This window comes from Oryza brachyantha, chromosome 2 (genome assembly GCF_000231095.2).
Source record: "Oryza brachyantha chromosome 2, ObraRS2, whole genome shotgun sequence".
Taxonomy (NCBI): domain Eukaryota; kingdom Viridiplantae; phylum Streptophyta; class Magnoliopsida; order Poales; family Poaceae; genus Oryza; species Oryza brachyantha.
The window spans coordinates 9,313,010-9,338,280 of record NC_023164.2 but is presented as its reverse complement, the minus strand read 5'-3'; the positions used below and the strand labels follow the sequence as shown (position 1 = coordinate 9,338,280).

The window sequence follows — 25,271 nt, the reverse complement described above, 5'->3', positions numbered from 1 at the left end:
GCTATAAAGGTCCGAAAACATACTATGCCCTGGAGTATTAACCCGCATCGGGTCTCTTAACTTTTCCCTTTTTAACCCAAGCAATCCCACAAACTTTCTTGAAATAAAAGAGTGGGTAGCACCAGAATCAAAAAGTACTGTAGCAGGTACGGAGTTGACAGGAAACGTACCCAGTATTACTTCTGGCGCAGCCTGTGCTTCTTCGGCTGTGACGTGATTCACGCGAGCTTGCACGAACCTTTGCCCACTGCGCTTCGGCTTCGGGCACTTGTCAGCAAAGTGACCTGGGTCGCCACAGTTGTAGCATACTCCAGGCTTTGCACCTGCATCCTTCCTGGCTGGAGGAGGTTGAGCTGTCGGCGGAGGAGCATTCTGTTGCCTGGGAGCTGGTGCAGGGAGGGCGCGTTGAGGTGGAGCACGCTGGGATGAACCACTGGAGAAGTTCTTGGGATTGTAAGGACGATGTTGGCGGACAATGAAGGTTGATTCCCGTGCTGCTGATTCGAAGGATAGGAGCCGGTGTGGAATCGGGGCTTCTGAGGAGGCGGCTGGTTTGACCTGGACTGCGAAGCCTTCCTCTTTCTATCCATCTGGAGGTGCTGGTCCTCTTGACGGATGGCCTTGTCTACTAGTTTCTCGAAATCAGCATAGTCGCCCGAAAGCAACTGCTTCTTCAGCTCATCATCCAAGCCTCCGAGGAACTTTTCTTGCCTTTCGGCGTCGGTGCGGACATCCTCGGGAGCGTATCGCGCTAGGCGATTGAACTCATGAAGGTACTCTGTCACTGTCTTGGTACCTTGCTGCAGAGCGCGGAACTCACGCTTCTTCTGGGTAACTATCCCGTCGGGAATATGGGCCTTGCGGAAGTTAAGACAGAACTCCGCCCCCAAGTCACTTCCGTGGTAGCGGTGCGGGTAGCCAGGAAATTATCCCACCAAGCAGAGGCGGGACCCATCAGTTGATGTGCGGCGAAGGAAACCTTCTCTTGGTCAGTGCACTGCAATAAGTTGAGCTTCTTCTCGATAGCATGGAGCCAATCACTTGCCTCCATGGGGTTGGTGGTGCTTGAGAAAGTTGAGGGACGAACACGGAGAAACTCTGGTAACTTGGACTGCACAGGGGGTGGTCCATGCTGTTGCTGGTTATTCTGACTTTGATTTAGAAGCTGCTGTAGCACTTGTTGGTGTTGCTGCTGTTGCTGTTGCATCTGCTGCATCATCCAAGATAGCATCTGCGTCTGGCTAGCAAGAAGCTGGGCAAGCGACGGATTCTCTGGTGGAGGCGGCGGGGGCGGTCCTCCGGTGCTGGATTGGTCGGTGTTGCGGTTGCCGTGGCGGGTGTTCACCATCTGCAGGGCGGGAGGAACAGAAAGAGAAAGAAGAAAAAGAAACGACTAAGCAAACAGTGGCTTTATTTAATTAGTGAACTGTAATTGTCTTGCTTAAGAAACACACTTAAAAACCACACAACTCCTGGCGGCACAACCATAACCCCACTACTGCTATGGTTCACCACTAGCCCCAAGCGAAGCAAACCTAACACACCCAAAACTAGCACACAACGACTAAAACGAAGCTAAAGGCGACGTCTAGGGCACGGAAGGGGAGCGACGATCGACGACCGGAGACGGATCTTCTTCCTCGTCTTCAGAGCGGCTTCTTGAGTTGCTAGGGAGACCATCTTCATCTTCACCAGAAGCGGACTCGCTGCTGCTAGAGACCGTGACGATCCTGTTGCGGTTCCTTGCTGCGTTGAACGGGGAGACACCTTCCTCGGGCACTGGGGTCGGAGAGGTTGGCACCATCTGCATCAAGGGTCTCGGTTCATCCGGGGCACCAGGGTGAGACTGAACTCTTGGCGGCCCACGGGTTCGCTTCCTTGCCGTAGTGCGGCACCTTGCACCTCCGGGCTCTGGGAGTCCTTTAAGCCTGGCATTCTCCTTCTTCAAGCGGTCGACCTCATCTTGCAGGCGGACGATCTGGGTGAGCTTGGCGTCGTTCAGAGCCTTGGACGCTTCGTGGAGGTCGTGATGCATCTGGTCGAGACCCTGCAGCACCGTGCACATCCTACCGAAGGTAGGGTCTTGCTCACTTCGGGCAGACCGAAACCTACTGACCATGGAATTGGGTCCACGACCAGGGTGATACCGGTAAGCCGAATGCCGAAACGTCAGGTCATGCCTGGCCCTGAGCGTTGTCATCAGACTGTAGGTGGCTTCCTGGCAGGCATGCTCATGTGAACCTCCAGCTCCTTCTGCTTCCAAGTTAGGGAGGAAACCGGGGATTCCATGTAGCTCCAATCTTACTCGGTGAGGAAACTCGCCTTCCAGAGGATGGATCGTGGTGTACTCCGGCTCGTAGGGGTATCCTGCCGTGAACGAGACTCTTGCCAACTCTGCCACGAATCCAGCCATCCCGTTTCCACGATGGTACAAAGGGTGGTCAGCCATCTAAAGAACACAAGGATATGGAATCAATAGATGCAAAATTTTATTTCAAGATAAATAAATCATAAAAGAAAGAAAGTAAATAAAGTTTTACCCGTAAATCGATTTACTCACGCTTTTGAATCAAAGGGGTTTTGTCTTTTTAAATCACTCACGCTTTTGAAAAGCACTAACCCATTTTCAAAACACTCCCACTTTCGCAAACTATGCACAAACATGAAAAGCAGAGGGCTCTTAGGGTTTCCATTGGGCTGATCCTACGGTCGAAGGTGGCTCTGATACCAACTTGTCACGCCCAGAAATTCCTCACACGAATTTCTGAACTTAATTGTGTATTAATTCCCTCTCCAGGACCAGCCAGGGTACACAAAATGACAATGTTGATTACATAACCATCGTTCTTAGAAACAACTGAAAATTACACTTATTCTAGCGAAAATGCAGCGGAAAGAAAAACAAAGGGGTAGACTAGCTCCAGCGGGTACGGCTCCAGTCCACAGGCAACACTTCGACGGCGGAACAGCTCACTCCTAAGAGGCACCTCTATCGGACTCTGCTTCTAGCTATTTGTTCTAAGCATGACTAAGCATTAACCTAGGCCTGACTCTAATCAAGTTACCCCTGGTCCAGCATGAATAAAGTTGGATAAACAACGGCATAATAATAAGGTTTACCCAAAAATAGCATAAGGTAAGTACTTTAATTAAAACAATGCATATTTGAAATAAATAAGCGGGGAATTTGCCATAATGGGTTCAATATGTTCAAGGATGAGTGTCACTTGCCTTGCTCTGGCCCTTGGGGAACTTCGGCGACGATCTCGAAGTAAACCGGCTCTTCGGCGGGGTCAGAATCTAAGCGACAAAGCACAAAAATAAATAAAACAGGCACAAACTCTACTGAAACAGCAAAAGAAACTATTTTTAATGGATTCTTGATAATTTTATGAATTTAATGAAATTTGAATGGACCTAAACGGAGACTAGATGAATTACTTATGAATTTTAGAAGTTTTCTGGGTTTTTTAACTAAACAGAAAAGTCCTAAATCAATTATTGCGCAATTAATGGGGCTGCTGACGTCAGCGAGGAGAGAGGAAACTGACGGCTGACAGGTGGGGACCACCTGTCGGTGAGAGAGAGGGGGAGGAAGAGACTGACACGCGGGCCCGGGGAGGAGAGAGAGGAGGCGGGCGCGGGGAACGACTGACGAGTGGGACCCACTCGTCAGCGAGAGGGAACAGAGAGGAGGGGCGCAGAGCGCGGCTCGGGCGGACGGCGGCGACCGGCGGGAGCGGCGGGCGACGCGGCGGCGGCGACGCACGGCGACGGCGGCGCGACGACGACCGGCGGGCGGCGACGGCGCGACGGTGACGGCGGCCGAGGCGGCGACGCACGGCGACGGTGGAAGGACAGCGGCGACGGCGACTGGCGAGCGGCGACGGCGCGGCACGCGCGGGCGCAAGCGACGGCGGCCAGACGTTGGCGACGCGGAGACGACGACGACCACGGCGGCCGGCGGAAGCGGCGAGCTTCGGTCTCGTCCGGCGACGGCGCGCGACTCGGCGGCGGTCGGCCGGAGAGGGGGAGAGGGAGGGGAGGAGGATGCGGGTGCTCACCGGCGGTGGCGAGAGCGCGGGCGGGTCGGCGAGATCGAGGCGAAGGTGGCGACGCGGGTTGGAGCGGGAGATCGGCGGTGGCGGCGGAGATCGCTCGGCGGCGGCGAGGCGACCGGGCGCGACGGCGACGACGCGACGGAGGAATGCGCGGCGCGGGGACGCTCACTGGTGGCGACGAGGGTGGCAACCGGTCGGCGACAGCGGGACGGAGGTGGTGACGCAACAAAGCGGCGGCGACCGGCGTCCGACGGCGAAGTTGCGCGGCGGCGGCGAGAGGCAGCAGCGCGGCGGCGACTCGGGCGGACGGCGGAAAGTGAGCGACGGCGCGCGGCGGCTCGGGATTTATAGGGTGGCGGCCCCGGCTAGGGCGGGCGAGGGTTGGAGACCGAGTCGGCAACGGCGCGGTCTCGGCGGCGGCGGTTGCGGCGACGGCGCGGAGTCCGGCTCGGACGCGGCGCGGCGGGTGAAACAGTCATTGACAGGTGGGCCCCACCTGTCAGTGGCGCGGGAGAGAGGAGGGAGGCGGCGCAGACTCGCGGCGCGGGAGCTGTGCCGAAGCCGCGGCCTAGGCGGGGGCGCGCGCTGGCGGGCGGAGGGAGGCCGGCTCGGCTGGGCCGGCCGAGGAGGAGTGGGCCGGCTCGGCTGGGCCGGCCCGGGAAGGAAAAGAAAAAGAAAAAGAAAAGGAAAAAGAGAGAGGGAGGAAAATTGGACTTCGGCCCAATTTGAGAAGGAAGGGAAAAAGGAAGGAAAAAGGAAAACCCCACTTTTGCCGAGTTTTAAATTAATTTGTTTGGCCAAATTTTATACTTCTGCAATTTGAATTTAAATCCTGTTAGTCGATTTGCGAGCCTCGACTTAGGTGAATTAATTCCTTTTAGAGGGATTTTTCCTGAGTTAATTAAGCCAATTGTTATTTACGAATTTCTTTTTACAATTTAGGCTTAGGACGAAACTCCGGGTGTGACACTGGGCTACAAGCCGAGTGTGCCAAGCTGGTGGTGGTGAAGGCCGAGCTTGAAGCCGAGCGCTCCCAGCTGTCGGCCTCGAAGGCTGTGCTGGAAGCCGAATGCGCTCGACTTAAGAAAGCTAAGGACACCGCTGTTGCCGAGCTCAGGGGTAAGTTCTTTTTTACCCCATCCTTCATTCTTCCCCTCCATATGTTCACTGACTCGTACCCTACTAGCAGAGACACAGTCCCGAGTGAAATCCACGGTGGAGGCTGCCGAGGCCAGGACTCAGGAAGCTGAGCTAGCTTGGGACCGGCTCATCACGGTTGCCCTCAACATACTCAGGGCGACGCCGCTGTTAGCGTAGGGATCTTCGTCGATCAGCATAGACGGCGTGGTCCAACAGCTTGAGAAGATGCCTGCGGCTCATGGCGCCGAGTTGCGGGAGATGGCGAAGTTGGCGTCTGGCCATGCCCTCGCCATTGTGAAGTCGCTGTACCCCCGAGTGGAGCTTGATGCCATCTGCGACGGGTTTGCCGCTGACTGCGACGAGGAGACGACGATGAAGTACGTGAACGAAGCGCAGAAGGCCACCGAGTCGGTCGCAGATGACCTTGACCTGTAAAGGAGTAGGAGAACTTGTAGTAGTTAACTGTGTTCAGGCCAAACGATTGTAATGTGGTTTTATTTAATCTATTTGCTTTAGAGTCTTTGTTGTGGTGTGTCTCGTCGTCATGTGAAGAGTTATTCTCTCGGTGTGTGCCTGTCCCAGCAGCCCCCGGGCGGACTTAGCCAGTGCAGAGCTTAGCGTAGTGCTACCCGGTTTAGTGGTGAGCGAGGTGTGGCCGAGCGAATGTGCCACTGCGTCCAGACTTCGATTTAACCGACAGTTAGAGAACTCGTAGGCAGCAGATTTTATTAAAAAGAACCCAAAGATGGAGTACATTGTAGCCCCCGACTGGTCTACCGAGTGGGGACCACTCGGCGATGGCAGTCGAAGGTGAAAGAGAAAAATTACAAAAAACTAACTATGTGTGGAAGGGACGTAGCTATTCGATGTTCCATGAGTTTTCTAGCAGTCTTCCGTCTTCCATCCTTAGTCGGTATGAGCCAGGCCGGGTGACCTCGGCTATGATGTAGGGCCCTTCCCAGATCGGGGTAGTTTGCAATTCCTGTGCCGGCACTGTGTCTGCCTTGCGAAGAATTGATACCCTTCGCACTTTCTAACCAATTCCTGCGCGTCCGTGACGGTGGTTGGCCAGAAAAATCCTTGCCTATACACCTTTCCGATAAGTGTCTTAGCTGAGGCATGGTTGCCGCAGAGGCCTGAGTGGATCGACTGGAGGATTTGTCTGCCCTCGTCAGGGAGCACGCAACGCATGAGGATGCCCGACACGCTTCGTCGAAGGAGTTCTTCGTCCGAAACGATGTAGTAGTAGCTTCGTCGGCTGACACGCTCGAGTTCTGCTTTATCGGTCGGGAGGGCTTCCTCCGTGAGGAACTTGATGAACGGGGTTCTCCAGTCGTCATTGATGACAGTGACCGTACGGTTGTCAGGGTTTGGTGACTCGCCATTGTCCCCTTCATCTGCCCCGTCGCTCGTGGTTGGCTTGGGTTCAGCCTTTTTCCTAACTGTTGGCTCCGTGAGGTGTTCGACGAATATGTTGGTTGGCAGTTGTAGGCGCTTCGAGCCGAGGTTGGCTAGTTCGTCGGCGGCTTCGTTATTGTGTCGTAGGACATGGACGAGCTCGAGCCCATCGAACTTGTCTTCAAGCTTGCGTACCTCCTGTCGGTAGGCATGCATGTTTTCGTCAACACAGGTCCATTCGTTCATGACCTGGTTGACTACTAGCTGAGAATCCCCACGAACGAGCAGCTGCCTAATCCCGAGGGATATTGCCAACCGCAGCCCGTGGAAGAGCGCTTTGTACTCTGCTACGTTGTGCGAGGCCGGGAAGTGGATTTGGAGTACGTACTTGAACTTCTCGCTGTTAGGCGATATAAGCACCACTCCTGCCCCAGCCCTCGACATGCGTAAGGAGCCATCGAAGTGCATTGTCCAGTGGGGCAGCTCTTTTGGCGCGGTTTCCAGTTGTACGTCGATCCACTCGGCCACGAAGTCGGTGAGTGCTTGTGACTTGATCGCGGTGCGGGGCTTGAAGGTGATGTCGTTTGGCATCATAACTAGTGCCCGCTTTGCGATGCGGCCTTGCACCTCCTTGTTGTGTATGATGTCGCCGAGTGGATAGGACGTGACAACTGAAACCTGGTGGGCTTGGAAGTAATGAACAAGCTTCCTTACCGTGATCAGGACGCCGTAGAGCAGTTTCTGGACTTGGGGATACTTTAACTTGGACTCCCCGAGTACTTCCCTGACGAAGTACACTGGCCACTGGACCGATTGGGCGTGCCCATCTTCCTCCCGCTCGACCACGAGGACCGTGGCTGAGACGTAGAGTAGGAGTGGCTCGCTTGGGTAGGGTGAAGCCAGGACGGGGGAGAGGTCAAGTATTTCTTGAAGTCCTCGAAGGCTTCTTGTGCTTCCAGGGTCCATGTGAAATGGTCGGTCTTCTTCAATAGCTTGAAGAAGGGCGTCCCTCGTAGGCCAAGCCGTGAAATGAATCGGCTAAGGGCCGCCATATATCCGGCCAGCTTCTGGACGTGCCGGAGCTCGCTGGGAGGCTTCATGTTGAGTATGGCCTGGACTTTCTCCAGGTTTGGCTCGATGCCCCATCGAGGAGACGACGAAACCAAGGAGCATGCCGAAGGGGACGCCAAACACACACTTCTCGGGATTAAGTTTCATCTTGTATCGTCGGAGGTTATTGAAGGTTTTCTCTAGGTCATCTAGTAGGTCATCCTTCTTCCTCGACTTGACGACCACGTTGTCGACGTATGCTTCTACATTTCGCCCGATCTAGTCGTGGAGGCAACCCTGGATCGTTCGCTGTTAGGTTGCCCCTGCGTTTTTCAGACCGAACAACATCGTGATATAGCAGTTCGTGCCGAATGGTGTGATGGAGGTGGTTTTCATCTGATTAGCCTGTCTTAGGTTGATCTGATGTTAGCCGGAGTAGCAATCAAGGAAGCTGAGTAATGCACAGCTAGCCGTCGAGTCTACGACTTGGTCGATGCACGGCAGACCAAACGGATCCTTAGGGCATGCCTTGTTAAGGTCCATATAATCCACACACATCCGCCATTTGTTGTTCTTCTTTTTGACCAAGACGGGGTTGACCAACCAGTCGGGGTATTTGACTTCTTTGACGAAGCCAGCCACGAGCAGTTTGGTCAACTCCTTCTTAATCGCGTCTTCCTATCTTGTGTGAAGCGGCGAAGGCGCTGCTTAACTGGCCTAGCATCGTCTTTTACATTCAAGGAGTGCTCAATCATTTCCCTAGGGACTTCCGACATATCAGACGGTTTCCAAGCAAAGATATCTTTATTATTTCGGAGGAAAGTGATGAGCGCGAGTTCCTATTTAGAATCTAACTGAGTTCCTATGAATGTAACTTTAGACGAGTCGGTGGGGTCGAGGGCGATTTGTTTCTTCTTGTTGGAGGTGATCTTTGTCGTCTTTTTGGACGGTAGGTCGTCGTCCCCCTTCTTGTGAGTCGAGGCTTCGCGTATCTGCTCCCGGGCGGCCTGCTCTTCAGCCTGTTGTGCGATTTCGTAGCTTTCCGCCTCGCAACTAAAGGCCTGCTTGATGTCGCTGTGCAGGGTGATGACGACATGTGATCCGAGCATCTTGACCATGAGGTAGGTGTAGTGCGGGACCGCCATGAACTTTGCCAGCGCGGGCCTGCCAATAATGGCATGGTACGCCGTTTCGAAGTTAGCGACTTTAAAGTAGATATTCTCCGTCCGGTAGTTATCCTTTGTTCCGAAGGTTACCGGAAGAGTGATCAGCCCAAGTGGTGTTGCCGACAGCCCAGGAATGACCCCGTGGAAGGGCGCATTGCTCGGGCGTAGCTCCGACCTCGGGATTTTCATGTCATCGAGCGTCTTGGTGAAGAGGATGTTGAGAGCGCTTCCTCCGTCAATGAGCACGCGTTTCAACTTGACGCTTTTGACGACTGGGGCTAGCACCAGTGGGTACCGCCCCGGGTGGGCCACTTGGTCATGGTGATTTGAGCGGTCGAACGTGAACGGAACTTCCGACCAACGTAGGTACTGGGGGACGTCCACCGTTGTGGTGTTTATCTCCCTTGATGCAAGCTTTTGCTTCCGCTTGGACTCGTATGCGAGCGGGCCACCGAAGATATGGTTTAGCTCAGTTTGCGGGTCTTGGAAGTCGTCGTCTTTCTTGTCGGCGGGCTTTGCCTTGCTTGGCCCGGCGGCCCACGACTGGCCTTTGGCTAGTTTCTCTGCATAATGACGCATGACAAAGCAGTCTTTGACCAAGTGGGAGGACTTCAGGTGGTAGGGGCACTTGCTGTTCATGACTTTGTCATAATCAGACATCTTGGGGTGCTGGATCGGCTGTCGATCTGCGACAGCGACCAGCTCCTCGAGCTTGCGTTTCCGTGAGTCCGAGTCCTTCTTGTGCTCCTTTTCCTTTCCTTTGCCAGACAGTTGTCCTTTCTCATCGTGCTTATCTCCCCGTGAGGCGGACACCGCATTGGCGGCCACTGCGTAGGAGTTAGCCATGTCGAAGAGATCTTTGATAGTCGGCTCTTTCTTGGTGAATTTAGCGATGAATGGCTCATCGCGTACTCTTTTCCGGAATACGGTGATGACCACGTCATCTTTTATGTCCGGGATGGAATTGCATACCTCTGAGAACCGTTTGATGTAGGTCCGCAGGGATTCACTTTTCCTTTGTTGGACTTGGTACAAATCGTACTTCGTCCTTGGCCTTTCATATGTGCCCTGGAAATTGGCGATGAACCGGTCGCGAAGCTCTGCCCATGAGTCAATAGAACGTTTGGGGAGCCCCGACAACCAATGCCCGGCCGAATCGTCCAAGGCAACCGACACATAGTTGGTCATGGCTTTGGTGTCGCCTCCTGCGGCACGGATGGCCATGGAGTATACCGTGAGCCATGCTTTCGGGTTGGTGGAGTCGTCGTACTTCTTAATGCCAGTGGGCTTGAAACCAGTCGGCCAAGTCAACTGACTTAAGTTCTTGGTGAAGGCCGGGACGCCGTCTGTCATGTCAGTGTCAGAGCTCTCGGGTGACCGATGCCTAGATGCCTGGCTATGACTTTGGTGGTCCCGGTCGTGGCGACGGTCCTCCCGGCGGGTGTGGCGTTGGTGTTCGAGCTTGCGGCGGAGGTCGGCGGAGTCCTCTTGATTGAGGCGCCGCTTCTCATCCCTGAGCTCTTAGCGTTGCCGATCCAGTCGGCGAATCTCATCGTCGATGCAGCGTTGCCTTTCGACGGAGTTTCTCTTCCGCGCCGAGTCAGGAGAGTGCCGGCGTGATCTGCTTTCGCTATGCGACCGGGACACAGTCGGTTGCCAGGAGACGTTCGCCCGAGACCTATGAGATCTGGACGACTAAGCCTTCGAACGAGCGGCTGGGGTACTTGTCGTGCATTGTAGGGAGTGCTGGATCGCAGTAATAGTCACCATGGCCGTCACCTTGTTTATGGTTTCTACCACAGGTAGATTTGGTTGTGGGAGCTCCTGGATGATGTCGCCGAGTAGGTCAGTGGCCGCACGGACGTTCTGTTGGGGCATCTTGAAGATGTCATGCCCGTCGACTTGGGTTTGGAGCAGATCGCGCTGCATCTTCCGAGATTAGAGTCGCAGCGCGGCGTGAGATTGCGTCGCATGTCGTTCCCTTTCCTCCCGCTTCTGGCGTTCTTTTTCCTCCTCGAGTTGGCGCTCTTCTGCTAGTCGGGCCACCTCCTCCTCTTGCCGCTTGGCTGCGGACGAAGGTGACGCTGGCTTGCTGGCGACGAAGACCTCTCGGGACGGCATGAAGCTTCCGGTGCTGCTACGAGTCTCGGAAGCGTCGACTAAAGGAGTTGGCGCCGCCTCGGGATTGGTTTCAACCTCCATCGGAGTCGTGCCTTGACTTGCCTGCCGGTCCGACCCGGGGGAGAGCATCTTGGTGTCGTGTGACCCAGATTGGATCTGGGTCTGACCTGATGCCTTCTCGTTGGGCTCGAACCGGCAAACCTCTTCGTCGGAGTCGGAGGAGCTCGAGTCGGTGTACGACAGCGCACCGAACCTGGTCGATCTGAAGCCTGATGCTGCCGAACTTGAAGGTCGAGCCCGATGGGAACTTCCTCTTCATGATGTCCGAGTTGAAGTCCATCGAACTTCGCTGAAAAGAGCTTTAGATTGAAAGAAAAAGATAGCTCACCCCCTACCTAGCGCGTCAACTGTCGACGATTGATGTCGGCAATAAACTTACAGGGTGGCTATCGGGCTCGGAATTCGATGGTTAAGATGAAGAGGGAGACGGTTTACCCAGGTTCAGGCTCTTGACGTGGCGAGATAATACCTTACTCCTGCTTGGCGACTGTATTGCGCAAATGAATCTCTGTTGCCCTCAAGAGGGCGCCCCGCCCCCCTTACCGTTCCCAACACTAGTCCCGCAGGTACGACGAGCTTGGCGAGAACGTTGGCACCAACGACAATACTCATGTTCCGGTGGCAATTGGAAAGATGATATCAATCTCCGGTAGAGATCCTAGCAAACTCAAGTGGGCAGGACGTGTTCTTAAGATTAGAAAACCTATTTTTCCTTGCTTTGAAACATGGAGGGCAAAGGTTGCAGGCATACATGTAGGCCACAAAAGCGTAAAACAAAATTTTCTACCACATAAATCAGGATCCATGAAAGCAAAGGATCATGGATCATTACCACGCGAAGTGATGTTCAACAGAAGAAGGTGCTAAGAAGCCGAAGTAATGCCACAATCTGATGTGCGTCGATATAGAGGAAATAGTTGATTTTTGTAGCCCGACCTTCTCGTCCACACACATACACCTCACAGCGCAACTATGCCGATCAACACCAATCTGGCGGTGCCTCTACTAGTATCCACACGTCTAGGGAGGAACATCGTGGGCAGATGTGTTAGCGTTCAAGTGCGACTAGGGTTTGGCTCGGGAGTGGGATGACGAGGGTTTTCTCATGCCAGAAATCAACCTCCTCGTCCCCTGTATGGTTGTATATATAAGACCCAAAACTAGGCCTCCAAGTCTCATAGGAGTTCTACTCGGAGCTATATCCGAATTGAGTGAGTACATAGGTTTATGAATACTCGGTTGAAATCTAAAGCCTCTTTTCGGTCCATGTGCTAACAACGACTCCTAATAGAGTATATTGACCCGGCAAGAAAACATAAAGATCACATCAACTGAACCTATAGTATATCTTTGTATTAATCCTTTTGTTTCACGATATCAATTAAGCTCAAAGCTAGATATGTATCATCCTTTCAATAGCTCGATCATTTACTCCAGCCTGTAATAGATTACTTAACTTACGATTGACTCCTCAATTAACTTTTTGGCATAACCATGCACTTCCACAATCTAGAGATATCTCTCCAATGAAAGGGCAAATTCCATCTTAACTATTCACATCATGCTGCATATTTCATAGTATGTCCAAAAACTACTTTTGTAACTATCTAGTTGTGAAGTAGTGTTTAGTAGTCCCTAGTAACAATTGTAACTACACAGACTATATAATTTATTCACTACTAATGGATTTTCAATAGGTGCACAAGAATCTACATGCAAATGGATCAGCAAATCTCTCCTAGCTCTCTCTTCCTTTTATTTTCTTGGATTACTAGATTTATGAAGATTTTGGGCCTGGGCTTTTATAGTGCCCAATGAATAAAACATCATATGGGAAGGTGGCAAAGGGCTGCCTAAAAAAACCAAGGCCAAAGCCGACACAGACACTCCGTTTGCCACGTTGGAGAAGGCATTAGGGGTATATCTTTTTGCAAAATTTTAAACTAGAAAATATACATTTAAATATTTTAATATATATATAATTTTGAGTATATAGAAAATAAGAATTTTTTTATATATTTTTCATTAAAAAATCAACAAAATTCTTTTTTAAAACAATGCAAAACTAGATTGCCAATCCAGTTAATGAGCGATATATTCGACGTGACAAACATCCATTGGTGGCCATTTGGATGAGCAGCCAATAGTGCTTGCCACATTTGTATGCCTACAAAATGTTTCCACTTATAAGCGAGGAGAGAGGACGGATAGTAGTTTTATATTTATCGCTCACGAGTTCGGCGTTGGAGGTCTAATTTCGCAATTTTTTCAAACAAAAAATCTCTTTTTTTCTGTTAATTTTTAATAAAAAAATATAACTAAAAATTCCCGGGAAAATGGGCCATCCTCTATACAGTAGAGCCCAACAGGCCGACTGCAAAACAGTAGATCACAAAACCTTGCACAAACACAGACCCTCTCCCTCTTCTCCGCCGCCGTTTCAGCTTCCCTACTCTGTAACTCTGGAGTCTGAATCGCAAACCACCACGGCCTCCGCCGCCGCCATCTCCACCACCGCCACCACCACGGCCTCCGCCGCCCTCATCTCCGCCACCACCAAGGCCTCCGCCGCGGCGGTCCCCCCATTCGGTGACCATCGCGCGCACAACTATCCTTCCCACCGTTCGGCTCCTACTGCGCGGGCGCATGGTTTCCTCGGCCTCCACGGCGTCTCTCCTCCTCCCCCTCCCCTCCTGCTCCTCCTCCGAGGAATCCGACGACGGAAAGCCCCTCCCGCCTCTGACTGCGCAGGAAGCGAGCTCCCCGCCTCCGTCGCAGCTGAAGCGGCGGCGGCGGCTGGAGCGCGACTACAACGTGGCCATGAAAGCACTGGCGCTCTCGGGCGACGTGGACGAGGTGCTCGCCGTCTTCGCTGAGCTCAGGCGGTCCCTTGCCGACGCTGGTGATGGCGGCGCGGCGCCGAACGTGCTCTGCTATAACACGTTAGTCAACGCGCTCGCGGAGGCCGGGCGCACGGAAGAGGCCCTCAGGGCGCTCGACGAAATGCTCGCGTCGGGTGTAGCGCCCAACGCGTCATCACACAACATCCTGATCAAGATGCACGCAAGACGGTCGGAGTTCGACCTTGCTTGGGAGCTTATCCACAAGAGTGAGATGGAGCCGGACGCTGCTACGTACTCGACGCTCATAGCGGGCCTGTGCCGGGTAGGTAAGGTTGCTGAGGCGTGGGGTGTGCTTGACTGGATGCTGGAGAAGAACTGCCTCCCGATGGTGCACACTTACACGCCCATAGTACAAGCATATTGCCGCGAGGGCCGCATCGAGGAGGCCAAGCTGCTGATGGTCGAGATGGAACGTCTTGGCTGCCTTCCTAATGTCGTCACATACAATGTTCTGATCAGGGCCTTGTGTGATAGTGGCAGATTTGATGAAGTTGAGCAGATTTTAGTTGACAGTAGAACCAAAGATTGGAATCCCAGTACGGTCACGTACAACATTTATATGAATGGCCTCTGCAAGAAAGGTAAGACTAAGGAAGCACTTGAGCAGTTGGATGTTATGTTAGGTGAAGGAATGGATCCCACAGCTTATACTTTGAGTATTCTTCTGAATTGCCTTTGCCATGACTCCAGACTTTTGGATGCCATATACTTGCTAGAGAGGAGCACAGAGTTGAAATGGCATGCTGGTGTCGTAGCATACAACACTGTAATGAGCAGGTTGTGTGAGATGGGAAAATGGATGAGTATTCTGAAGCTCTTGACAGATATGATCAAGAAAGGTATTGAGCCAAACACAAGGACATTCAACATTTTGATTCATAGTCTTTGCGTTGTGGGGAAGTTCTCCTTAGCCAAGAGCTTGATCCAGAGTGAAGGATTTGCCGCAGATGTCGTGACGTACAATACACTTCTTCATTGGTCTTACCACTGTGGAAAGTTAACTGGAGCGAATCGCTTAATTTCAGCAATGGAAGAAAAGAATATTGCTCTAGATGAAGTAACCTATACTATAATAATTGATGGATTATGCAGAGAAGGAAAATTTGATGCAGCTACTGGTTATTTTCTTAAGTCACTTAAAATTGGACTATCAATGGATGTTCTTACTGTCCTGCTCAACAGGCTTGCTTGTGCTGATAGAATATGGGAGATCCATCGCATATTCGATGAAAAAGATTTCATCCCAGACCATCTTGTTTTTAACCTTACAATTAGAACATTATGTAGGGCTAGTTACTGCCACTATCGAGATTTTTATAAATTAAACCTTATTCTGGATAAGATGTTGGAAAGGAAGTAAACTGAAGCCTTGTGGATCAAGGAAACATATCCGTGACTGCAGGCAAGATAAGAACTGGTAAATCTCTCCACTTTTTCGCAAGGAAAGTTAATTTTGTAGATTGATGAGCACTGATTCTCATTGCTGAGTGCTTCCAGAGTTCCAGATGAATAATATCAATTTATATTTTAGGCTGCTCTTGCAATTTGGTTCAATTAACTTCTATCAGCATATTAAAATTCATGCAATCCAATTCTTTTACCGTGACATGATGGTTGTTGTGCTCTATATAGTTGTCAATGGCTCCTGAATGATCTTTTTAGAAACAATCATCTGTTGATCCCTTTGTAGAGAGACCTGACCTTTTTATCCTGATTAGCATGAGCCTCAGTTTCTCATTGCTAATTTGCTATTCCGGATGTAAAAAGACATATTTTAGCTGCCTGGTTGGCATTGGAAAATGTGGAATCTAAACCAATAGCTGTTATGGCCTACTTATTGCACTCCCTGTGGTAAAATATATTTGACATTTAGGACAAGATTTGATCAAACTTTTAAAATTCCGATCATCAATCATTTCTGTAATGCTTAGTTTAGGAAAAAAAAGATACTATCATAAAATTATTAGATTTATAAACATGTCCTAATACGAATTTGGTGGTTGGGATACCATCACTTGTCCTAAACATCAAATATTTTTTATAGGAGGGAGTACATGACTCAATGGTCTTTGTTCCACAGAACTGTCAATAGATTATGCACTTATCATATTCTCTCTGAGTTCTCAATAATGTTTCATACCTTAACAACCAAAAATTAACTAGCATATGTCACCTGTGCTCTACTCTATATTTCTTAAATATCTTAACTTCTATAGTACTTACGACAAATTCATTCTAAAGTCTAAACTATATACTATATATATATATATATATATATATATATATATATATATATATATAATAGAATGATGCCTTATCATGTAGTGGTGCCATTTTGTTTAACAAACTTCCATCCTTTGAAGCAAAGTCTCAGATCAAAGCTTTTCTAAAGTGCTTAAGATCTTTATTACGAGACAATTTTAGGATAAGAGAGGAATATGCTGATTAAAAGGAGACTTGTTCCTTTTGAGGAAAAAAGTAATCTCCTCATGGCTAAAGAATAATTTGCTCTGTTCCTCATAATCTTCTCAGATTATCTAGTTTAGTTACACTTCTTTCTTAGGCAGTTGTTTTCCCTGAATCCTTAGGCTGTGTAATAAAACACATACTTATTTATCCTGATTGGTCTGTTATATATTTTCCTCATGAAAGAAAAAAAGTTCTCTATTGGGACATGAACCTATTGATATGAAGTTAAAGTTTATTCTTATAGTTGTTTGAGGCCATCTTTTTGGGTAACTGAAGTGTTATTTGCTATTTCGTCTTAAATCATCATGGCCTATTTTTGCATCTTGTACAATCTATGTGATTTTATCTGATTTGCTTTCTGCTGGATGGTGGCAAAGTAGTATTTTTTGCTTTGTTTCCTGAGAGTTATCATCTGAGTTATACACATTCAATTTCAGAACTGGATTTCCATTGTTGTCAGAGTAGTGCAATACTCTTTGTTCAGCATGCCAGGCGAGAAGCATTTTCACTGGCTTTTCATTTAAGCTGGCTTAAAAATGCGAAGGTATATGATCCTTTTGTTCTTTTTTTTTTGTTGAAATCAAGTTTGTAATGATGTACTGAAAACATATGTAATGTGCTTCCAGGCTGAGCACATACTATTGGTAAAATTAGAACTATTGGTTTGTTCTGGGTAGAAAAAAAGAGAATCAAAATCCATTGAAGCATATGTAAAAGTCCTGTGAAGGAAGGAGTTTGTTAAAAGGCTATAAGGCTGGTGTGGCCTGTCGGTTTTCATTTGGGGTGCCCTTCTGTCTTTATGCTGCATATCATTTACGTTGGAGTTCACTTTGTGCACAAATCACTGGAATGCCAGACTGTGGTAAGTTTTGAAGGCAATAACCAGAGATGCTGATTAATCCATCTCTTTGTTCTGCTTATTTGACATATTTTCATTGAAAGTGTAGGTCCTCTTATGGAAATTTGCAGTAAGTTCTCTCTTGCTGCATTACTCCTTTTCCCTCGGTCTCCATTTTACCAACCAGTGCAGCCTGCCTTTGCCTCACCGCGTCCCTGGCGGTGCACTGGTGCATATGAGTGGCGCTGGGGCGGAGGCACCTATTCTGCCGGTGAGGAGGAATAGGATGAGGAGGATGAGGGGAGGAAGAGGTACCTGTAAAAGATTACCTGCTCTGCAAAGATCAGAAGAAATACTGATGCTGATTTTTTTTCATTGTTTTGACTTGCAGGTTGACGACAGATCTGAGAAGATAGACCCAGAGAATACACTGGTTTAGCATTGTACTCCCTGTCCCATAATAAAACAAACCCTTCCATCCTGAGGAGAATTTACTGGTGAGGGTAAAAGGCCAAAACAGCTCATTAAATTCTCCTCACAAGAGACCTGTATGACAACAAGCTACAATGAACAATACGATATGCTCTCTTCCTGCTTTAGCATAGATGTCATTGATCTCTCAAACATCTCCCTTGTTGGTGAGATCCCATCAAGCTTGAGCAAATGCTCCAATCAAGAAGCATTTTCCTTGCATGACAACAAGCTACAGGAAACAACCTGAGAAGTGTTAAGGTACACTCTCTGACCTTTCAGTTTTGTTTGTTGCAAATAATCACCTAAGTGGTAATAATCCTTTGTCACTTTGAGGCAACTTATTTCTCAGACTTGTCATCCTCACAGACAACAGCCTCACGGAGACGTTCTACCTCTACAGGCAAATAGTTTATCACTCAGTGGCGAGATCCATTAGTGCTTTACTTGAAACAAGCATCTCAGTGGTGAGATCTGTTTTCCTCTCTTCAGTTCATCACTTGTGCTCTTAGGCCTTAGTTTATAACTTTGTTGGGTATATCCCGGAAATCTCAAATGGATCCTCACCATTGGCATGTCTCATCCAAACCAAAATAATCTCTCAGGGACCATGCGTTACTCGGTAGCGAACTTTTCCACGCTCCGATGGCTTGTATTTACACAAAACAACTTTGAAGTACCCATTCCATTGAGTACAGACAGAATTCCAAATTTGCAACCAATAGACTTATTAATAACTTGTCTATGACAGTTAACACTTTGTTCAACATGTCAGATCTTATTCAACATGTCAGATCTTGCAGTCATATGTGCATGTTTATTTTTTGAAAAAGGCGAGGCAAGAGTATCCTCTTAATATAAGAACACATAAAGCACCAACAACTTGGAATCGGCGGCAGTAGTATTATTAAGAGAAAATTCCTTCTGTGTCCCTGAAAATTTAGTCAATCCCTTGTATACCCCTGAGTTTTGGTCACTCTCCTATATAACCTCTAAATATTTGTTTTGATTCCTTCTATACCCTTCCCTTCCCGTTAGTTGACTGTGAGTTGACCGTTAAATAAGTGTAAAAATGTCTATTTTACCCCTGAATATATAAGGAACGAGGAAATAAAGTATTTACATATTAAAAATACAATACTTTGTTATATGACAATAAGTTTGATGTATGAGAAAGTAAATGAGTAGCATAATAGATTTTTAAATGGTAACCATAATAAATTTAAGTTATCGTATTTACACATTAAAATTTTAAATATATATTAAAAAATATGTGTAACATTTTTAAATTATGGGTAACATTTTTTAAAGTTATATGACAGTAGCAAATCTATTATACTACTATCATAAAAATGCATTACATATATTTTTAATAAAAATGATATATTTTATTTTTAGTATTATTATTATAAAATATTTTTGTCATGAATAATACCTTACACGGTAAGGAATATAATAATCACACACAACGAATTTATAGCTTTTTAATACTATATTTCACATATTTCTATGGTTTTTCTTTCTAGGCATAAGGGCAAAATTGACATCTTTGCAAAAACTAAACGGTCAACTAATGGTCAATTGACCAAAGATCAAAATCAAAATTCAAAGAGTATGCAGAGGAGTTAGCAAAATTCAAGGGCACATGGGGGAGAGGTTAATATTTGAAGGGCGTGCAAGGAATTTTTCCTATTACTAACCAGATTACTCTCTTTTTCGTGCACAAGTTTTCCAAATTGATAAATGATGTGTTTTTATGAAAAAAATTTTAGAGGAAAGTTGCTTTAAGAAACATATTACTATATTTTATATTTTTTATAACTAATAATTAATTATTACTTATGTACTAATACATAACTCTATGCCGAACGTGGCTGTAGTGTGGCTTATCGTAACTACGGACTTGTCCTACCCTCCACCCCTTCGTTCTGATGTATGTCTTGGAAGATCCTCCTATTCTGTTCCATCCATGTATTCCACTAGGTTGTGACAAGGGCTCCCAAAACCTGCTTTTAATAGAATTTAGGCTTAATCATGCAGAAATGGTGTCGCCAATCATTTAGATTGTCAAATTTTAGTTGTGCAGGTAGCTGGCGGAGCCCTTCCCAGGTACAAATCTGTTGCCAAACCTTCCACGAAATATTACACTTCATTGCCAGATGAGTCCCAATTTCAAAAGCCCCGTAGAAGGCTATCCACAATTAGAGCACTTTGGCATATGCTCCTTTTTTTTTTTTTGACTTTGTAGGTTCGATTGCTGCTGCAAATGCCTTCGAAAGGAAAGAAAAAACACATCTAGTACATTCGAAAAGAAAGGCTACTCCAAATGCAATAAAACACAAGTGAATTGCCAATAGCCTAATAAGAAATCAAGGACTGAACTTTAGCGTGTCAACAAATCTAGTGCCTCGAGAAAATGTTCAGAGAGCCCAACTAAGAAGTCCCTGGCTTCCATTTTCTTATACAGTGCTGGTCGCTTCTCATCTACCAGTCCAGCTGCTGGCTCTATCACTCGCTCAGGGTCCAGAGCATAGAACATGGCTAGCGAGATCCTCTCTTTCTCTGCACCGGTCACAACCCTATGCACCGGGCTTCTGAACATCCCATTGCTCATCACCTGCGTCGAAACACCATCCAATTCGCCTCATCAAGATCCAATAACTCTGAACAGGGGCGGAACTAGGCCCGACTAAGGGCAGCTATGGCTGGATCGCTATGCCTAAGTTCATAATTTCTTTAAAAGTATGTAAAATTATCCTATAAATTTAAAAATAGTTAACAATATATTAGCTTAGCCCTACTTTACAAACTTTTTTTTTTGTTCCGCCCCTGTGTACCAACATGTATGAAACAAGACGAAGATGGCGACTACCTCCATGGATTCCCTACATTGATCAGCAAGGTGTGAGGGCTCGACGGCACGCTGTACCAGGCACCATCTCTGAGAACCTGAAGCCCATCGGCGCCATCGCCTACCAAAACAACAGTGATGACCGTGCCGTCAGAGTGAGGCTTCATGCCCATCGCAAAGGTCGGGCCTTGGACAAGGCGGGTAGCAGTTGAAATCTGGCATGCACGGTTGCTCTGTCGCCAAACTGTTTGAGGAAATATTCGTCATCGTCGAGCCCCGAGATCCGCGCCATCGCTCTAAGGACAATGGATTTCACCCTCCTGCATCCCATGGTGAACTCGTGCAGGGCATCCCTGCAGAAAAAAAGCTCAAAATTTTGGACATAAAATACCAGATTATTGATAAAAGATTATCTAATTTCGTGATTGCATTTAATAATATAAATGATGCAATTAACTATACAAAGTTGAAAAGCTACTTTAAAAATATAAGATGATAAACTTCTCTATGGAAATATTTTATAAAATATGCACTATTTAGCAATTTAGAAATCATGCACGCAAAAACCGAGAAAAAATTAGGAAAATCGACCCTAAAAACGCAGCGGGATCTACTTTGAGTTGGCCACCTGAAAGAATTGGGATGTTTTGGCAGAGTGCGAGATTTCTCTCGTCTTCAGGTTCCACTTTGAGATAGATCCGATTAGACCAGTCCAGGATCTGCTCCTTGCTCCTCACCTTATCATTCCCGTATCCTTCGGCCCGGAATTGGTTGCCGTCATTCAAGTTGCTGAATTCTTGCTTCGCTTGTAGTGGTTGTCTGAAGAATTCTTTGGATGCGCCCATAAGTTCAAGCAGTGAATCCTCGATCCCATGGTTAGTAACCTGAAGAAATCCAAAAACAATTCTCTTTGACGAGTGGTATGCCCGGCCAGCTCAAGCACAGAAGAGATCGAGGTAGGCTGGTCACCTGGAAGAGTCCCCAAGAATCGAGCGCTCGCCGGAGCTTGGCGGCTTCGCCGTCGCCGTCTGGCATGCAAGGACAGACGGCCGAGGTCGACGACGGGAACCGACGCAGGCGGTGCTCCTCCGGCTGCACGTACCAGTCAGGTGGCTCCTGCCCGGTGGCTGACAGCTCCTGCACCAACGCCGGGACCTGCCATTGCTGCTCGTCGGCTGCGTGCCATCGGCGCGCGCTCGCCGTTAAAATCTCTGCACTGTGCTTTGCTCCGGCCGTCTGGCTTGCACGTACCTCGTCATGTCTAACCTATGTATGACAGATATATAGGAGTAGCTCCAATCATGGGAAGAAACATTTGCACGTTTCTGGTAACGGAGACAGAAGAGGAGGACGAGCTGTGTTGCTGGGGGACCGCCCTTCAGATAAGATTTGCAGTCTCGTGCTGCTAAACGCCTAAACCCATGGAATCACTAGTATGACCAAAGTGTAAACATTTATGTACTGATTCTCCTCATTTCAATCACTCCAACGATATTTCAGAGCCAATAAGATGTTTAAAAGAGATATAATCAATTGAAAATTCAAAAATTGATCGCTAAAATATCTAAGAAAATATTTTGATATATGCTTAGTATATCCTACATAACACAGAAATAATTATATTTTAGAACCAATATAGTATTTTTAAGACCATCATATTTAGAATCGGTATTCCTGTACATTTCCAGCCCTGACCATATATATGCTCCTGCATGTATAAAAAAACAAAGATCATCGAGCCTCCTAAGCTGGTTGGCTGGAACACAAAATGGGTAATTGTTTGGCTTATTCAGTTAAAAAGCCAAATGACATATTTGCAAATGAAAAATATTTTATAAACTAAAATTTTATATACATGTTGTTAGAAAGCGAAGGCTAGAAAAAAACTACAATAAAAAGACCCAAAATCTACTTTTAAATTTTCACATATAAGCATAATTATAAGTAAAAAGATGTGTTTCAAAGAATTTAAACTATTTAAATGCTTCTAGGTAATCAATGGATTGGACTCCAATTGGAATTTCCGGTCGCCTGTTATGATTGATGAAATGAACATCCTTTAACAACTAAGCAGAGGATTGAGATCCTCTATCGACTATCGTAGCAACATGCAACGGCTAAGAGCTTATAGTATATGACATTAGATGTACCATGTACGGTAGACCGTTGGATGTGCGATGGATGCTTTCAGAGATTCTGCTACAGTAAAATGGATAGAGTAAGGCCTGTTTAGTTCGAAAAATATTTGGAATGTCATGTCGAACATTTAACTGGACGTCAAAATAGGTTTTTGGATACTAATGAAAAAGGGAATTTCATAGATTGCCTGGAAACCACGAGACGAATCTTTTGAGCCTAATTAATTTGTCATTAGCATATATGGATCACTATATCATTTATGGCTAATCATTGACTAATTAGGCTCAAAAGATTCGTCACACGATTTTTTCTCTAACTGTGTAATTAGTTTTTTATTTTATCTATATTTAGTGTTTCATTTAAGTGTACATAGATTTGCTGCAATGTTTACAAAAAAAATTTTGGAACTGAACGGGTCCGAAAGGTTGCGCGGAAATATGTGCTAAAACACTGTATCTACAGTTACTGCTATTCGCTGCGTTCGTTTATTTGTACGGTTTTTCTTGATAATTTTCATATGCATTTTACATTACCAATATATCATGCCTAGAAATTTATACTAAATTTCTGAACAATAGCATATATTAAATCTCGGTCTAAGAATTAGCCTGAGTAAACACTATGAAAAATTAATACATAATTCCACGACTTAAAAACATATAAAAACAATTATCTATCGAAATGCAGTGGAAAAGAAACAAAGCTAAAACCATCTAATCTTCAGCTTCAGCTAGCGATGACGGCCTCACACCACAGGCATTCTCGACGGCGGACTGAACCTCACTTGAACCTTCGGAACAACCTTCTTTTGACACAGACTCTGGCACTTGCTCTGGTGAAAAAAATTAAGCAAGACTGAGTACAAACCACCGTACTCAACAAGTAACACCCAAGAGAGGAGAATAAATGAATGCAATAGGGTAACAAGGTTAGGCTAAGGTTAAATTGCACAAAAACTACAGTAATTTAGCAAAACAGTAAATAAAATAGACTGAATAAAAGTAAAGTAAACATTCAAAATAATCATCCACTGTCCAACGTTGCACCACGTTGCAACAGGCCCAAACCACTGTCCAGCGTTACACCACACTGCAACAGGGTCAACCCTCTGTCCAACGTTACACCACGTTGCGACAGACCCAAACCACTGCCAACGTTACACCACATTGCGCAGGGTCAAACCAGTTCCAAATTAATCAAGTTATTAAAGGGATTCAACTAATCCCAGTGAATCTGTCAGTTTGCCCAATAACCGTGGACACGGCTATTTGAATAGTTTTACTCTGCAGAGGGGTACAACTTTACCCACAAGACATGGCTCCCAAGCATGTTACCATGCCCCAACGTATCATCACGATACCTCAGTGCAAAAACTATGATAAGACCTTTCACCTAACCCTCCCTAGACAATCGCACCATACTTCAGGTTTCGCCCCCTCCTTTACACCAAGTCGGGCAACCCTCTCTTGTGCCTAGGTGAATCCGGAAGCAGTAAAGGCCATCGTTACACCACGATGTCCCGTCCATACTCCATCATGCCCACCCTTGCCTCGGTACGTCGAATAGGGACAAGCTAGACTACGAGTCTCACCGTTGCTCATTCTGACTTGTGGTTAGTACGTGTAAGATTTCCAGGGTTTTCTAAGAACCGGTCCTTAATTGCCATGGACACGACACTCAAAACCATACACCCATAGCCCACCATAAGCAATATTTTAATATTAATCCACGTCAGAAAATGAATAATGATCACAACCATTAAAGGTCTATCAAAGTCTAATCAATATTAAATAATAATTGGTGAGCTAGTTGAACTAAGCATGGCTAAGCATTGACTAATCCTATTTCTAGTCAAATTAACCCTAGGATGACAATGGTAATAAGTGGGAGTCAACGGATATAAAGGTAATTGCCCAATGGATAAATAAAATAAATAGATTTGCATAAAACAATGCATGTTTGAATGTAAACGAAGATTTTATAAACATGGGTTCAATATGATCAAAGAAGAGTGTCACTTTCCTTGCTCAGACCCATGAGGAACTTCGGCGACGACTTCGAGAACGAACGGCGCTGTGACGGGGTCAAAACCTACGCTAAACAAGGCAAAACAAGAAAAACAGACTATAAACTACTAAAACAGAGAAAGAAACTATTTTTAATGGATTCTTGGGATTTTTCTGAATTTAATGAAACTTGAATGGACTAAAACGGAGACCGGATGAATTAGTTATGAATTTTAGAAGTTTTCCGGTTTTTAAACTAAACAAAAAACCTTAATGGATTATTGCGCTATTATTGGAGATGATGACGTTAGCAGGGAGAGAGAGGGAGTGCTGACGCATTGGACCGAGAGGGTGACAAAAGGGGCCCACGGGAAGAAAGAAAAAGGGAGTGGGAGAGAGTGGCGAGCGGGAGAGTGACAGACGGGATCCAGCCGCCAGAGAGGGAGGGGGCTGACGGACTGGGCCCACAAGGCAGAGAGGGGAACAGAGAGGGGCAGGGAGCTCTGCTCCGGCCGAACAGAGGTGGGGAGCGGGCGGCGGTGGGCAGCAACGAGCTTCGGCGATCGGCGATCGGCGGCACCGGAGAGCAGCGACGACG

The 25,271-nt window shown here is 47.2% G+C and overlaps 2 protein-coding genes and 1 pseudogene across 2 annotated transcripts; 1 reads left to right on the top strand and 2 right to left on the bottom strand.

Moving 5' to 3' along the window:
* Positions 1–8,488: 8,488 nt before the first annotated feature.
* LOC121053480 lies at positions 8,489–10,168 on the bottom strand. The gene has a single exon (XM_040520442.1). The coding sequence runs from the start codon at positions 10,166–10,168 to the stop codon at positions 8,489–8,491; it is 1,680 nt and encodes a 559-aa protein (XP_040376376.1).
* Positions 10,169–10,213: 45 nt separating this feature from the next.
* LOC102700019 (pentatricopeptide repeat-containing protein At1g09900-like) lies at positions 10,214–18,551 on the top strand. The gene is made up of 7 exons (XM_040520440.1): positions 10,214–10,380; positions 13,465–15,316; positions 16,806–16,912; positions 16,995–17,230; positions 17,316–17,517; positions 17,598–17,938; positions 18,047–18,551. Exons 1-2 carry the CDS (start codon positions 10,214–10,216, stop codon positions 15,257–15,259), a joined length of 1,962 nt encoding a protein of 653 aa, XP_040376374.1. The 3' UTR covers positions 15,260–15,316; positions 16,806–16,912; positions 16,995–17,230; positions 17,316–17,517; positions 17,598–17,938; positions 18,047–18,551.
* Positions 18,552–19,939: 1,388 nt separating this feature from the next.
* Positions 19,940–21,746, bottom strand: LOC102700300 (annotated as a pseudogene).
* Positions 21,747–25,271: the final 3,525 nt, after the last annotated feature.